We start from the raw sequence: 14,782 nt of genomic DNA on the forward strand, positions 1-14,782 counted from the left end.
TGGGTTTCGCTTGTTCTTCTTTTTCTAGTTCTTTAAGGTGTAACATGAGTTTATTTATTTGGGATTTTTCTTGTTTCTTGAGATAGGCCTGTAATGATTTAAATTTCCCTCTTAAAACTGCTTTCGCTGCATCCCAAAAATTTTGGTAGGATGTATTTTCATTGTCATTTGTTTCTATGTATCTTTTGATCTCTCCTCTAATTTCTTCTTTGACCCAGTCGTTCTTTAAAAGTATGTGGTTTAATCTCCATGTATTTGTGTTTTTTCCTGTTTTCTTTTCACAGTTGATATCCAATTTCAAAGCCTTGTTATCAGAGAATATGCTTGGTATGATTTCAATCTTCTCAAATTTGCTGAGGCTGCTTTTATGCCCCAATATTTGGTCTATCCTTGAGAATGTTCCATGTACACTAGAAAAGAATGTATAGTCTGATGTTTTAGGATGAAGTGCTCTATATATGTCAATGATGTCCATTTCATCTAATGTGTCATTTAGGGCTGCGATTTCGTTATTTATTTTCTGTTTGGATGATCTATCCATAGCTGTCAATGATGTATTTAAGTCCCCTAGTATAATTGTGTTTTGGTCAATTTCTCCCTTTAGTTCTGTTAGTAGTTGCATGGTATATTTTGGTGCTCCCTGATTGGGGACATAAATATTGATGACTGTTATGTCTTCTTGTTGTATAGTCCCCTTTACCATTATGAAATGTCCATCTTTGTCTCTTGTTATCTTTTTCACCCTGAAGTCTGTTTCATTGGAAATCATTATGGCTACACCTGATTTTCTCTGGGTACCATTTGCTTGCAGTGTCAATTTCCACCCTTTCACTTTGAGTCTATGCTTGTCCTTGTAGCTGAGATGTGTCTCTTGTAGACAGCATATGGTTGGGTTTAGTTTTTTGATCCAATCTGTTACCCTGTGTCTCTTTATTGGTGAGTTCAGTCCATTTACATTTAGGGTGATTATTGATATGTGAGGATTTCCTGTCATTCTATCTTTAGTTTTCTGGTAAGGCTGTGTCTCCATTGTTTCTTTGCCTTTTTGTTGTTGTCTATTATTTCTGTGTGGTGGTATTCTATGATGTTTCCTTCTGTTTCTTCTTTTATTACTGTATATATTTCAGTTCTGGTTTTGTTTTGAGTGGTTACACTTAAGATTATGTAAAAGAAAGTTTGATATTTAGAGTATTCCATTTTCTTCAGCAGTCTTACTTTCTCCATTCCCATATTCCGGTTCAGGCCTTTCCGCTCCCCCTTTTTATGTTTCGGTTGCCACAAATTGTCCCTGTTGATGGTGGTCGAATAGCCTCCTTTAGTATTTCTTGTAGTGCAGGTCGTGTATTAGAAAATTCCCTCAGCTTCTGTATGTCTGGAAAGGTCTTTATTCCTCCTTCATATCTAAAGGATATCTTTGCTGGATATATTTTCTTGGCTCATGATTTCTCTCTTTCAATAGTTTGAATATTTGGTTCCACTTCCTCCTGGCTTGTAGAGTTTCTGCTGAAAAATCTGATGATAATCTAATGGGCTTTCCTTGCTAGGTTACCATCTTTTTTTCCCTGGCTGCCTTGAGGATTCTTTCTTTGGTGTTAATTTTAGACAGCTTCAATACAATGTGCCTTGTAGAAGGCCTTTTGGGATTGAGGTAATTAGGTGTTCTATTTGCTTCTTGGATTCGAGGATCCAGTTCTGTCCACAAATTTTGGAAGTTCTCATTAACAATTTTTTGAGTATATTCTCTGTTCCCTTCTCTCTTTCTTCTCCTTCTGGTATGCCCATTATTCTTATATTGCTCTTTCTGATGGAGTCAAAAAGTTCTTGTACAGTTCTTTCATTTCTTTTAAGTCTCAAGTCTCTTTCTTCTTCCAATTGTGTAATTTCCAGGTTTCTATCTTCGATGTCACTGATTCTGTCCTCCATCTGGTCAACTCTACTACCTAAGCTGGTTATTTCATTCTGAATTTCTTGTATTGAGTTCTTAATCTTCAGAAATTCCATTTGGTTCTTTTTTAAAATTTCAATCTCTTTTGTAAAATTCTCATGTTGCTCTTTAATTGCGTTTTTGAGTTCATTAAACTGCCTTTCTGTGTTTTCTTGCATCTCGTTGAGTTTTTTTCAGAACTGCAATCTTGAATTCTCTATCATTTAAGTCACATATTTCCATATCTTTAAGTTCCTTTTCTGGAGACTTTTCACTTTCTTTCTGAGCTGTCTTGTTGTCTTGGTTATTCATGGCAATGACTGATTTATTATTTCTCTTCCTAGACATATTAGCTTTTCCCCTTTCAGTTCCTAAGGCTTCCGTTCTCAGCTCTCAGCCTGGCAGTGAGGGCTTAAACCACGGTTTTCAGCCTTCTTCCCTCAGTCTTTGCTCTGAGGTACTGCCGGGAGTGTTGGGTTCAGCCGTTTTCTATGCTGCCCCCTCAGCCCTGTGGGCCGTAAGCGGAGCCCTAGGAGTTTGAGTTCTTTCCTCTCCCGCAGCTGAGGTACTTCCGGGATGCAGCGTGCTCGGAGCACTGAGCTAGGTCTGCATCCTGACCCTGCGCAGCTCTGTCCCCGCACTTCTTTCTTCCCTCCTCCCATGCTCGCGCAATTAGCCCACCTGGAGGTGAATTCAGTAGTCGGCCTCTTCGTGTTGCCTGTCTGCTGTGCAGGGAGTCCTTTGTGGAGTTATTGTTGTCGGATTAGTTGTAAATTCAAGGAGAGCTTTACAGAGGCTCACCTCACGCAGACATTTTGATCGTAGTCCCTATATCTTTTTAACCAAAGTAAAGGCGATTACTTTTGCTTGCATGTACCTCTTGATTTACTTTTTGTTCATCTTTGTTATAATTAGCTTTTGATAGGAAGTTTTCTTAACCGTTTCTCTAGATGGTTCCATTTTACTGTCCATATTTCTTTATCTTTTACAGTTTTTTTGTTTATGAAATCTAGAGAACTGATGTAGACATCAGAACCTCGTATAATTATCGAGTAAGGGAATTAGGACAGCTTAGTAACTAAAAAATGTTTTATTTCTATGGAGAAAATTATTTGTAGCTTTATTAAGTTTGTTTGAATAATAGCATACCAGAAAAGGAGTAGCTTAACTGCCTTTATCCCCAACATAATGTATTATAAACCTAGTTCTTCCAATTATGACATACCCTTATTTCTGCCTCCCAGTGTACACCAGTATGTCACCAGAATTTGCCCCTTCCCCAACAAATAGAAAACAGAAGCAACTATGTAATTTGTTTTCTGCCAGGCAATTCCTTCATAACCTGACTCCATATTTGCTGACCGGGGTATATGTTGACTTAATAATTGTTTCTATGAAAGGGAACTATAGCTTTTTATCCTGTCTATTAAAACAAATATGATTGTGTGTGTGTGTTTTCTCATCAAGGTAACATGGCAGCCCCTGAATTAGTCTAAGGTGAAAATTTTGCATAGATGTTATACTTCCCTTTAGTTACACCCATTAAATTGCTTAAGCATGAAAACATAATGCACAAAATACCCTTATCTGCCAAGAAAACAAGAAGCTCGTTAGCTGCATATTAGCTTTTCCCCTTCCCTCACTTGGTGCCCTAAATCCTATACAGGACTCTAGATTGGCCTTGAGTATCTGTGCTTCAGTTGTGCTTTTGGTCTTTGCACAATCCCCCAACCCTCCACCTGCCTATACACATACACAATTATTAATCACTGCTTCATTTGGAATGAATGGACAGCAGTGTCAAACATGGCACTTAAGCTGCCCACCTGCAAATCATTGATATAATACTGGCCCACATTTTTGCAGTGTTCAAGTTAAGCAGTGTCTTTGGCAGCAGCGTTATTAATATTTTGGGCTTATTTCTCAGTGAGGGCTTAAATAATGGTGAATTAAAACATAGCTTTACATTTTTGGTAGTTTAACTTTTTTTCATTGTTGCTTTAGTGTTAGATTTTACCAATTCTGTAGGGGAAAAACTAGAATGTCTGGATAGAAAAATGCAAATGCATTGTAACTAACGTGCTGGCTAAATTTTACAATAAGTACTTTGATTCGTTTTAGGATGCTTTGGTTTGTGATAATGAGTTTGAGAAAAGAATTGGCTTATAAAATTGGTGTTTAAAACCCCCGAATGTTTTAAATTTATTTAGAGGTTAAAAATATAGACGAAATTTTAAAATGTTAATTGGTAATTCGGGCTACATGTGTGTAAATAGTAAGGAAATAATTCACAACCATGTGCAAGCTAATTTTTTTTCAAATTAGAAACTAAATTGACATCATAATCTTAACCTCTCCATTTTATTTATAGTTTTTTTTCTAATTTTAGTTTCAGTCTGATGGAAGCAAACAAGAAGATAAGGAGAAAACGGTAAGAGACTAGAGAAAATCCAGTGTGTCTAATGTTTGTCTAGGTATAGCATACTGCAAATTTTACTGTGGACAAGCGTTAATCACCTGTATAAATAATTGTTTTATACTTTACATGCTGAATATAGCTTTTGGCATATTTTACAAGTTACCTTTTAAGATTTACAACCTCCTATTTTTGAGGATTACCATGTTGAAGAAAGAAGAGAGATAATAAATGTCCCCCATTCTCTTGCTACCCCTTTCTTTCCCTCAAGTCATTGCTTTCTTAGATTGGAGAAACACAATAACCATTGTGAAAAGGACAGTGATAGTGTGGGGAATTAGATATGGTGTGCTATGAGATCAAGGAATGACAGTTTTTCCAAGGCTGACATAAATTTAATTGGGGGAGGGATTATTATGTAGCTCTTGCTGAAATAATTTTTCCTCCCTTCTTCTTAGGAAGTTATCCTTAGCTGTTTGCTTAGCATTACTGACCAGGTACTACTTCCATCTCTTTCTTTGATGGACTGCAATGCTTGTATGTCTGAGGAACTATGGGGAATGTTTAAAACATTTCCATATCAGCATAGGTAAATATATAATATTTTTGTATTTTGAACTACTATTCTAGTGCGTTAACCTCTACGTGTATAACTTTTTCTAATTCTTCATCTCATCACTTTTTAAGATATCGTCTATATGGCCAGTGGAAGAATGAAACTTATAACAGTCACCCACTTTTAGTAAAAGTTAAAGCTCAAACAATAGACAGAGCCAAATATATCATGAAGTAAGTTTCAATTTATTTTTCTTCATATTAACCTAAGTAAACCTGGATCTAATTTACTTTCTTTCAGCCAGCTTATGTCTGAGCCTCAGTTTTAAGGAAGCCTAAGAGTATTTGCTAATGGTATACCTGATTATATACTGCAGATAGAATGACTACTAATTTTTGTGTTTTTTAGCTCATTTTGATCACCAAGTTAGTTTTTGTGTTTGTCATGTTTGCATAGCTATGAAATCTAATAAAAATCCTCTTTAATGCATCATATTATACGATAAGTGTTTTCTTTTTCTTTTAAAGGACACACTGTTAGCCTTTGCTCAGTTTGCAGAATTCATTTAATGACTTGTACAAGACAGTCAAAGTTCTAGGAATTTCCTCTGCTGCAAGTTATTATAATAAAGATTTTTTTCTCTTTGGAAGATTTACTGGAATTATGCAGAACTATCTTCATAGGGAGTCAACTTTAGAAAAATTTCAGTTGTTTTCATTTGTGTGCTTTATTTCCATGTCATTAGGAACACAACAGTTAGGTTTTTTTACTTCCTGGTAAACTGTTTAAAATTTAATTATAAAAATTATGTACTTCAGATTAGTATTGGTTTAAATAACTAAATCCACTGCTGTATTACAGGTGTTTTCAGCAGGGCTATTGCTATTAGGTTGGTGCAAATGTAATTGCGGTTTAAAAGGTTTCAAAAAAATCGCAGAAACAGCAAGTACTTTTACACCAACTTAATATTATTATGATTTTTTTTACCATTCGTGCAGTGGTATGGTGATTCTAATTTAAAGTAGTGTGTTCTCTAGTTTAACTAGATCTCACAGTTTGCAACATCACTGTCTTTGCCTAATGATACTGTCCCTGGTCACAGTCTACTGAGGAAACTGGTGTGTGCACAATCACATTCTGTTTTAATAGAGGCTGTTATACAGTATGTATAAAGTTCTGTGGGAGGATGAAGAAGAGAGTGAATTATGTGGAAGTTGGGGAAGTCATGGAAGGAGATTATATTAAAACTGGTTCTTCTGAAAGAGTTTTGGTCTTAAGAATTCCCCACGTAGAGCTTTTAGCTTAACAACAACAGCATATATTTATGGAGCCATTACTGTATGTGCCAGGCACTGAACTAAGTGCTTTATACAGATTATTTAATAATATATTACATATTATTAAATTTCTTGAATCTGTCTCTTCCACTCTCTACTACTATTAACTTAGTTCTTTTATCTGGAGTATTACAGTGCCTTGTGTTATTCTCTTTCTTCAAAATCCTTTGGTGACTAACCATTGTCTACAGGTTATATGCCAAACTTTATGGTATGGTGATGTAAGAGACCCTCCATGACCTGTACCTCCCTATTTCCAGCCTCATTTTGTGCCAATTCTACCTCCGGCTATGCTAAGCCCACTTATGTTTCTCTGAATGTGCTACAGTCTCCTTTTCCTTTGCATACATTTTCTTTGTTTCTTCTGTTCGTACCAGTTTTCCCTTACCTCTTTTCTCTGTCTGGTGACCTTATGCTTGGTGAGTGGCCTCCAGTGTCACCTCTATGAAGCTTTTCATAACACATACTACCAAGCAGAATCGATTGTTCCTTGTGCCACCACTGTCCCATATGCATATAATGCTATCATACCACTTCGATACATTGCTATGATTATTTTTCTTTTTAAATTATCTAACTTTTGAATAGTTTATACATTCACATGATTTAAACTTCAGTAAATATAAAAAGGTTGACAGTTAAAAGACTCTCACCCCATTCCTCTGTCCACTCAGTCCTCCCAAGGGGAAAAAAAAGTAGCCACAATTTAGTTTCTGATTTATCCTTCCAGATATGTTTATGTATATACAAGTAAATACAAATATATCCCCCCCACCTTTTACACCTTTGATAGCATATAGTAAGTACTGTTCTGTAATTTGCTCTATTTTTTAAAGAACATAAACATTTAACAAATGATTTTTAAATCTGTCTTCCCAGCTGGACTGAGCATGAGAGCATCCTTTTTTCCTAGTGCTTAGCACTTTGCCTGTCGTAGAAGATATTAATATGAATGAATGAATAAATTAATAAAATATTTACCACAGAATATGTGCAGAATTTTTAATGTACTTGGATTTTTGTTATATTCTTAAGCTGTAACTATTTCACAAGGCTTGAACAATATGACTTTGGTGTTGATTGAACATTTTATGTTGAGAATGGAATGTATTAATTTATTACTTGCGGAATATCACAAGTTTTGATTACTGCTTAAAACATGCATTTGCAATATAACATCCAATAATTCATTCTACGTATGTTCATTGATTGTGTTCCATATGTCAGACACCATGGTAGCTTGAGGGGAAGACATAATCAAGAAAGTACTCCTTTTATTTTTGTTTGTTTTTCCCTTTGGGGTGGTGGCAGAAGGGAACAGGATAAGAAGTGTAGAGAAGAAGGGTTAGCTTTGGCAAGTAGGAGGGCCACCTGAAATAGTAAGGTTAGAAGTAAGGACAGGTGGTGGTAAGTATCAAGGTGAAACAGCATAGCCAAAGTTTGAAACTGATGGATGTCTCTTCTGTGGAAAAAAATTAAAAAGAAAGAAATTGGGCCAGGGAGAATAAGAAAAGGAAGCAGTAATTTTGATTGATGGGTCAGTTTTTTTCTTTTTTTTAAGAAGCTTCTTAAGATAATTATTATATCAAGTATGTCACTTCCAGAATGGTCACATTCCTTGAGTTATCAATGAGTTCAGCATTTGCTTCATTATATTTTCATTCTAGAAAGCTTCCTGTCACTTGTAAGCTTTACCAGTTTCACGTTTCTAGATTTATTATGTAATAATCTCATTGGAAGAGTTTAAGATGCTACATAATACTTGTTTTGAACTGTAGACATTTCGTAGATATAAATTTCCAGAATATTAGTAAAATAATACTGAGCAGAGGAAGAATTAAAGAGGAAGGAAAGGCGTAGAATTGATTTTTCACAAATTGTTTACTTTCAATATGAAAACCAGAGAACTTTCTGTATCAAGGAGTACAACAGCATTAGCTACTACTCTATTAGGGTCACCAAGACAGATGGCATGAGGCATTTCATTGTATTACACCAATTTGGATATCTTAATCCCTAAACTGATAAATGAGCCCTTCTAAATCTAAAATAATTATGATTCTCTATAAGAAGAGTTTTATGGACTTTTCGAGTAAATTAAGAGTTTTAATACTTATTAGACTATTACTATAAAATGGAAATGTGTATATTAAAAATATTAAGCATTAATACAGAATATTAATACCTTCTGGGAAAATACCTAATCAAAATAACCTGAGTCCTACAGTAAAGTCTGTGATGAATGTGGTTGTTTGGATGGATCCATTTTGGATATCTGGTTAGGAGTTGTTTTGATGTAACAAAGCTATCAACATTACAAGGGAAATTACTTAAGATGATCCCTATCACTTTTTCTCTCATTATAGGCGTCTAACCAAGGAAAATGTGAAGCCTTCTGGAAGACAAATTGGGAAATTGAGCCACAGCAATCCAACCATATTGTTTGATTATGTATGTTTTGAGGTTAATATTATTTTAAGGGATTTTTCTTTTTGTTGTCTCTAAGTCAGCACAAGTGAATATGGAATGATGTAATTTTTAAAAAGTTTGGTAATAGTTTTAGGGGAAAAAAAAACCTTTAGCAAATGAAACATTGTATGGTTGTTCTAAAAACAAAACTTAGTATACAATATATTTGACACATTGATCTACTTTTTAATATGTAACAATGCTGTTATAAACAGTGTAACATCTTGTTCACCACATTTTGATTTTCTAGAAACATTAAAGAGATTCATTATTTGATTTTAGTTGTTAGAAACATTTGAATCACATTTCATTGTGATTCAGATGTAATACTTTCATATTTAGAAAGATTTTTAAAACACATTTGACATGAGACTAGCCTCTATAATGCTAAAATTCAAGTTTAGATACCCTGGAATTATTTCCTAATTGGAAATTGTAGTCTGAGAAAATATTTTCTAAGGAAATAATAAGATAGTAGGTTTTATATAAATACAAAATGGAAGGAAATTACTTTTGAAATATAAACTGTATAGCATTTATTTAGTTACCACAGTTATCTTGATTAGTTAACACCATCTATTCTTTGTTGCTGCCTTCCAGATCTTGTCACAAATACAGAAGTATGATAACTTAATAACACCTGTAGTAGATTCACTGAAATACCTCACTTCCTTGAATTATGATGTCTTGGCCTGTATCCTTTCAAGTGAAGTAGTACATATATTTCACATTTCATAGATCTTAATGGTGAATATTTTATTTTCATTCTAAGTTCCTTTAGTAACAACCTGAGGTTGATTCAGTTGGCTGATCTGAAGGTTGGGCAGTCAGGAGTTTGTGTGTGTGTCAATGTTGTATATAGGGAGAGACAATGCTATGTTTACTAAACATCTTGATACAGGTGGAATCTGTTTTGCTTGTTGAAAGATGGAAAAGAGGCTAAAGAAGAAAACTTGGTATTACAGTGAGTGTCTTTTTCAATAATTATAATAACTTGAAGCTAGCAATTTAAGTTTTTTCCAAGATTGGCATTTTTTAATTGTTTTAAGGGTCTTTGTTAGAGATGTAGTGATTTAAAATTTTTTTCTTAATGTATGAAAGATTGTATCATTGAAGCTTTAGCTAATCCAGAAAAGGAGAGAATGAAACATGATGACACAACCATCTCAAGTTGGCTTCAGAGTAAGTATTTTTGTTTTTCGAAGGATGAAATTTCCATCTGTTATAATTGCTATGCAGATATTCTATTGCCTATGCTAATAACCTGTTGACAAGAGCTCTTGAGAATATCTAGCCACTCAACTTTTCCTACAGAGTATCCAAGTTCTTGGTTGTGTAAGCAGGTTCATATAGTACTTACTCATTTTCCAACTCAAGAGGCCAGTATTGGCTATGATAGAATTTGGGCAAGCATTACTGGAAAGATGAAAATTCTCTTCTATTATTTTATAGGAATTAATCTTAAGGGAACTATTCTCCCATCTTTCATTTTCATCCGGACATTCCATTCATTTTAATACAACAAAAATTTGGTGGTTTAGTAAAAAACCCTAGCCTTTTAAAAAAATTTTCTTGTACCTTTGATTTCTAGCAGCCAGTTCCCTTTTCTTTCAGCCTATCATGTCTAGTAGCTGAATCTTGCAGTAACTCCCCAGGCCCTTTAAAGTCTGAAATCTGTAGTAAGTCATACAAATAAGTTATTTGGGAACCAGGTTCTTTTTGTTGTTGTTATTGTTTTAAGTCACTTAGTTTTGTTCTTGTTGTTGTTGTTTTTTATTAAATTTGTTGGGGTGGTGTTAGTAAAATTATATAGGTTTCAAGTGTATATTTTTATAATACATCTTACTGTACTAGCCTCATCGTTTGCCTCTCCCCAATATTCTAGGTTCCATTAATACTGAACTTTGACTTTCCATGGCCTGCTTGCACGTTATTCCCTCTACTTGGAATACCCTCCCATGTCTACTCATCTTCTCCATCACATCTTAGATTTCAGCTTAGAAGTCATTTTCTTTAGAAAGCTCTCCCTATGAATGCTCCCACCCAAAAGTCAGAATTAGGTACCCCTCTTCTGTACTCCCATGGAACCTTTTATTAATTATGGTTATTACAGTTTTCTGTATCCCTCATTAGACCATAAGCTCCTTGAGGACAGGACCTGTGTTTTGTCTAGTATCCTTTAGATGCTCAGCAAGTAATTGTCAAAAAGCTACAGATAACTTGATTTAGGATCGCCACCTCTTGACTGGGGTATTCTCTCTATCATGATGTGATAAGGACTGTTGGTTAAAATTGGTCTTTTGTCTACTTCTTGGTCTGGCAATGTTTTACATGTTTCCTTGCCCCTCCACAACTAGTAGCATGCTCCTAGATAAAAAGAGATTTTCTTCATGACTCAAACATTTGAGCGGCAGGTTTTTTGTTGATCATTCAAGTTTACTGAGTCATCTGAAAGATTTTGTTGGGGCCTAATTAATGTCATAGGCTTTGGGATCAGGCCATATAGATTTGAATCATTGCTCTACCTCATGCCAACTATGTGACCATGAGCGGGTTACATGATACATGTGTTCTAAATTTTCATCAGTGATAGGTTTATAGCAACCTGAGATGATTGTTGTAAAGATTAAATGAAATAATTAATATAAAGTGCTTACTACAGTGCTTGGTATATGTATGCTCAATAAATATCAATTACTATCAATTATAAAATTCCGTTAAATGGCATCAACAATACAATTATTCTGACCTCATTTTGTTTTAGAAATTGAGTTAGTTGAAGAAATGACACTTTGTAATATTGTAGTTTTTGTTTTATGAATTGTTTTCTAAAAGTCCTTTTTTTAAAATTTCATATAGGTCTGGCTAGTTTCTGTGGTGCAGTTTTTCGTAAATATCCAATTGATCTTGCTGGTCTTCTTCAATATGTGGCTAATCAGCTAAAGGCGGGCAAAAGGTATTCATGGCAAATTATATGTAAATTAAATTCAATAATTAGAGTACTTCTGGTGATATTGGGATATTGAGATTGCTGTTATCCTGAAAACCTATGTTTGTTGTAGGCTTAATGAGAATAGCTGCTCACTTATTTATGTAGAATTCTTCAATTAAAATAAATGATAATTTAACACATAAAAATATTTTTTTTTGCAGAAAGAAATTAATATTTGGCTATTAGGTAACTCTTAAAAGACTAACTCATTTTGATTACCTGTTAGGCTTTTGAATAAATGGTTAATGTGGTGTATTGTAAATCCTCTTCTGACAAAACATTGCACTATTGATTATGCTGCTGGACAGTTATTAGCTTTTACGTTGACCATTTGGTAAGAACATGTTTATTTTGAGGGTGTGTCTAGTATCTTTAACATAATTATTTTTGGAATTTGAACTTTAGAGAGACGTAAAGCTTACATACCTTGTGGATAGTGTCCACTTTTAAAATAAATACTAAGTTTTATTATTTTATTCTGGACCAATATCAGTGCTTAGAGATTGAATTAGTATGTATATTAAACCTCATCAGTAATAGACTGACTAGAATCAAAGAACCAACTGGAAATTGTTTTCAAAAGCTTTCTGGAAGAAAGCAAACAAAAATCTATAAGCTATCTGGTGTTCCAAACAAGTATTACCTAAGTAATTCTTGACATTATTTTAGTTTAGTGGAAACTTTATTTGAAAAAAAATTAGATTCAGGACTTGATCAGCATATCATTTATGCTATGTGTATCTATCAGACATTCCTACACATTTTATTCTTCTGTGTCTATAGGCCAGAAGAACATAATATTATTTTGAAATCTATCATTCAGTTTTCTGTACTGTGTATATAGTTTTTGTGACTATCTAATTAGAAGATAGTTTAAAGAAAAGTTAAAATATTTCATTGGTACTTGTATACTAATTTGCACAAAGATCCTCTTGTTTTCAAAAACTATATTTAGGGAAGACAAGGCCAGTTGAGAGAGTAAAGCACTTATTAAAAATGTTAGAAAACTGTTCCTTTGTCTGTTAACTTGTCTTGGTTATGTATAGCTTCACCTTTGGAAAAAAACATGTGTATTTGTTTTCTAGGGAACAATGCTTTCACTTTATCTTCATTACTTAACTAATTAAAGAAGATCTTGGAAGTCATAGGTGTTCTTTCCATTGGCAGTCCTAAACTTTGAGAATTAAAATGTATAGCTGTTGGCACAGTAATAAATGTGCTTAAGATTGGCCACTAAACTGTCGTCTTAGGCTCAAATAGCACAACTTGGAACTTCTGTTCCCTTCCTTTTTTCCTTCCCTCTTTCCTTTTCTCCCTCTCTCCCTTCCAACTGTGTGTGATTGTTTAGAGAGATGGCTCTATACCATCAAAAATGTATATTAGCCATCCTGTACTGGATGATTAAAAAATGCTGTGGAGGACATTATTGCGTCAACTGATAATGAACTGTAGGTTAGATAAAAGTATTGTATCAGTGTTAGATTTACTAAAGTTGATCTATGCTGTGGTTAAGTAAAAGAATAACTGTATTTTTAGGAAATGCACTCTTAGATGATGTATTCTTAGGAATTTTAAGGGTAAAATGTACCCTTAAAGTGATGTTACTTACTAAATAAGTTATTCTCAAATAGTTCAAAAAATTGTGTGCATGTGTATGTGTAAAGAGAGAGAGGGGAGTGAGAGAGAAAAACACAAATGATAAAGCAACAAGAGTAAAAATGTTAGGTGAAGTTGAAGTACAGGGTATACATGGATGTGCTTTGTACTATTTTTATTTTTACATGTTATCTGTACGTTTGAAATTATTTCCAAGTAAAAAGTTAAAATAAGGAGGAACCAAGATGGTGCAGTAGGTAAACGCTGTGCTTACCTTCTCTCATAACCACATCAAAATTACAAGTAATCTACAAAACAACCATTATTGAGAATCACCTAAAATCAAGCTGAACTGAAGCCTTTCAACTAAGGGCATGCAGAAGAAGCCACCTCCAGATTGGTAGGAAGGTCAGAAACGTGGAAAAGGCTGGTCCCACACTCGTGTGTGATCACGAGGAGGGCTATTTTGGCTATGGGGGTAGCTCACCATCCCCTAGAAGGGCAAGAGATCACAACCCCCCTCCAGCGGAGGGTTCCATTGCCAGGGAGAGAAGTCCCCATAATTTCTGGATGTGAAAACCAGCGGAGATTGTGATTGAGTGAGACTGAGTACAGCTGCACTCCCAGGTGCTCATCTTAAAAGGACTGCATATGGACTTACCCACCAGTGGAATCACTTGCTCTGAGCTCCAGTGCTGGGGCAGCAGCTGAAAAGGCAGCAGGGACAAATGGTGGGGAATTGAGTTGTCTGGCTTGGGATGGGGACTGGAGAGGCAGCTTTCTCCTGGATGGGGGATCTGGTGGAGGCCATTGTTTCTTTGTTGAGCCCTCTCCCTTCCCATGCATGAACAAAGGCCATATCTGAGTCTCTGCAATTTGTTCTCCCTGGTGATTTGAGACCTGGCCCCGCCCAACTTTCGGTCACACCCAGCCTGCTTTCAGTGGCTTTGCTTACAAACCATCTGCCTTGGCTCAAGCTGCAGACTTTCTTAGACTCTCAGAGGTTTGTGGAACCGAGGCAAACAGCATCTGGCTTGAGTGTGTCCTGTACTTCTGGTTGAGAAGCCCTAAGTTGGCACAAGCGACAGCTGGACTAGGTTTGTGGCTTAGCCTCTCAAGGCACTTCCAAGCATAGCACGGGTGCAGCCATCTGCGGATTTCTTTCTGGCTCCCCTTGGGAGGCCCCGGGTGGGGCACGGGATGTGGCTGAAGTAGACCTAAACGGATCCCGTCCAAGTTGGTCTTCAGGCTGGCGCCCCCGATGGCCACCTTCAAAATGAGCTGGAGCCATAGGGTCATCCCCTGCACAACAGCTCTTCCACTGTAGTCAAGGGCAGTCCTCACAACTAGTGAGCTCAAGTGTTAGTCCCTCACATTGATGTGCAGTTATATGCGAAGGCTCAACTACAAGAGGAGGGCACACACAGCCAACACAAGGGACACGCCTGGAGTGCACCACTCACGTGACCAGAAAGACTGCACAACTGAAACC

The 14,782-nt window shown here is 35.6% G+C and overlaps 1 protein-coding gene across 18 annotated transcripts in view; it reads left to right on the forward strand.

The window, feature by feature from the left end:
- The window catches only part of THOC2 (THO complex subunit 2), a gene marked incomplete at its 3' end in the record, with an annotated part of 142,205 nt that overhangs the window by 89,133 nt on the left and 38,290 nt on the right, over window positions 1-14,782 (forward strand). For 13 of the 18 annotated variants that reach the window (XR_013992946.1, XR_013992947.1, XR_013992948.1 and 10 more), the window contains 7 exons: window positions 4,314-4,355; window positions 4,799-4,929; window positions 5,028-5,129; window positions 8,600-8,696; window positions 9,303-9,396; window positions 9,804-9,884; window positions 11,562-11,658. Coding sequence is in view for 15 of the 18 variants with exons in the window: in XM_081042748.1 (XP_080898874.1) it covers window positions 4,314-4,355; window positions 4,799-4,929; window positions 5,028-5,129; window positions 8,600-8,696; window positions 9,303-9,396; window positions 9,804-9,884; window positions 11,562-11,658 (644 nt within the window). The remainder of the gene's footprint in view (window positions 1-4,313; window positions 4,356-4,798; window positions 4,930-5,027; window positions 5,130-8,599; window positions 8,697-9,302; window positions 9,397-9,803; window positions 9,885-11,561; window positions 11,659-14,782) is intronic. The other 5 variants (XM_081042740.1, XM_081042741.1, XM_081042745.1 and 2 more) reach the window with 1 other exon arrangement.

Source organism: Rhinolophus hipposideros (assembly GCF_964194185.1).
Source record: "Rhinolophus hipposideros genome assembly, chromosome: X".
NCBI lineage: Eukaryota > Metazoa > Chordata > Mammalia > Chiroptera > Rhinolophidae > Rhinolophus > Rhinolophus hipposideros.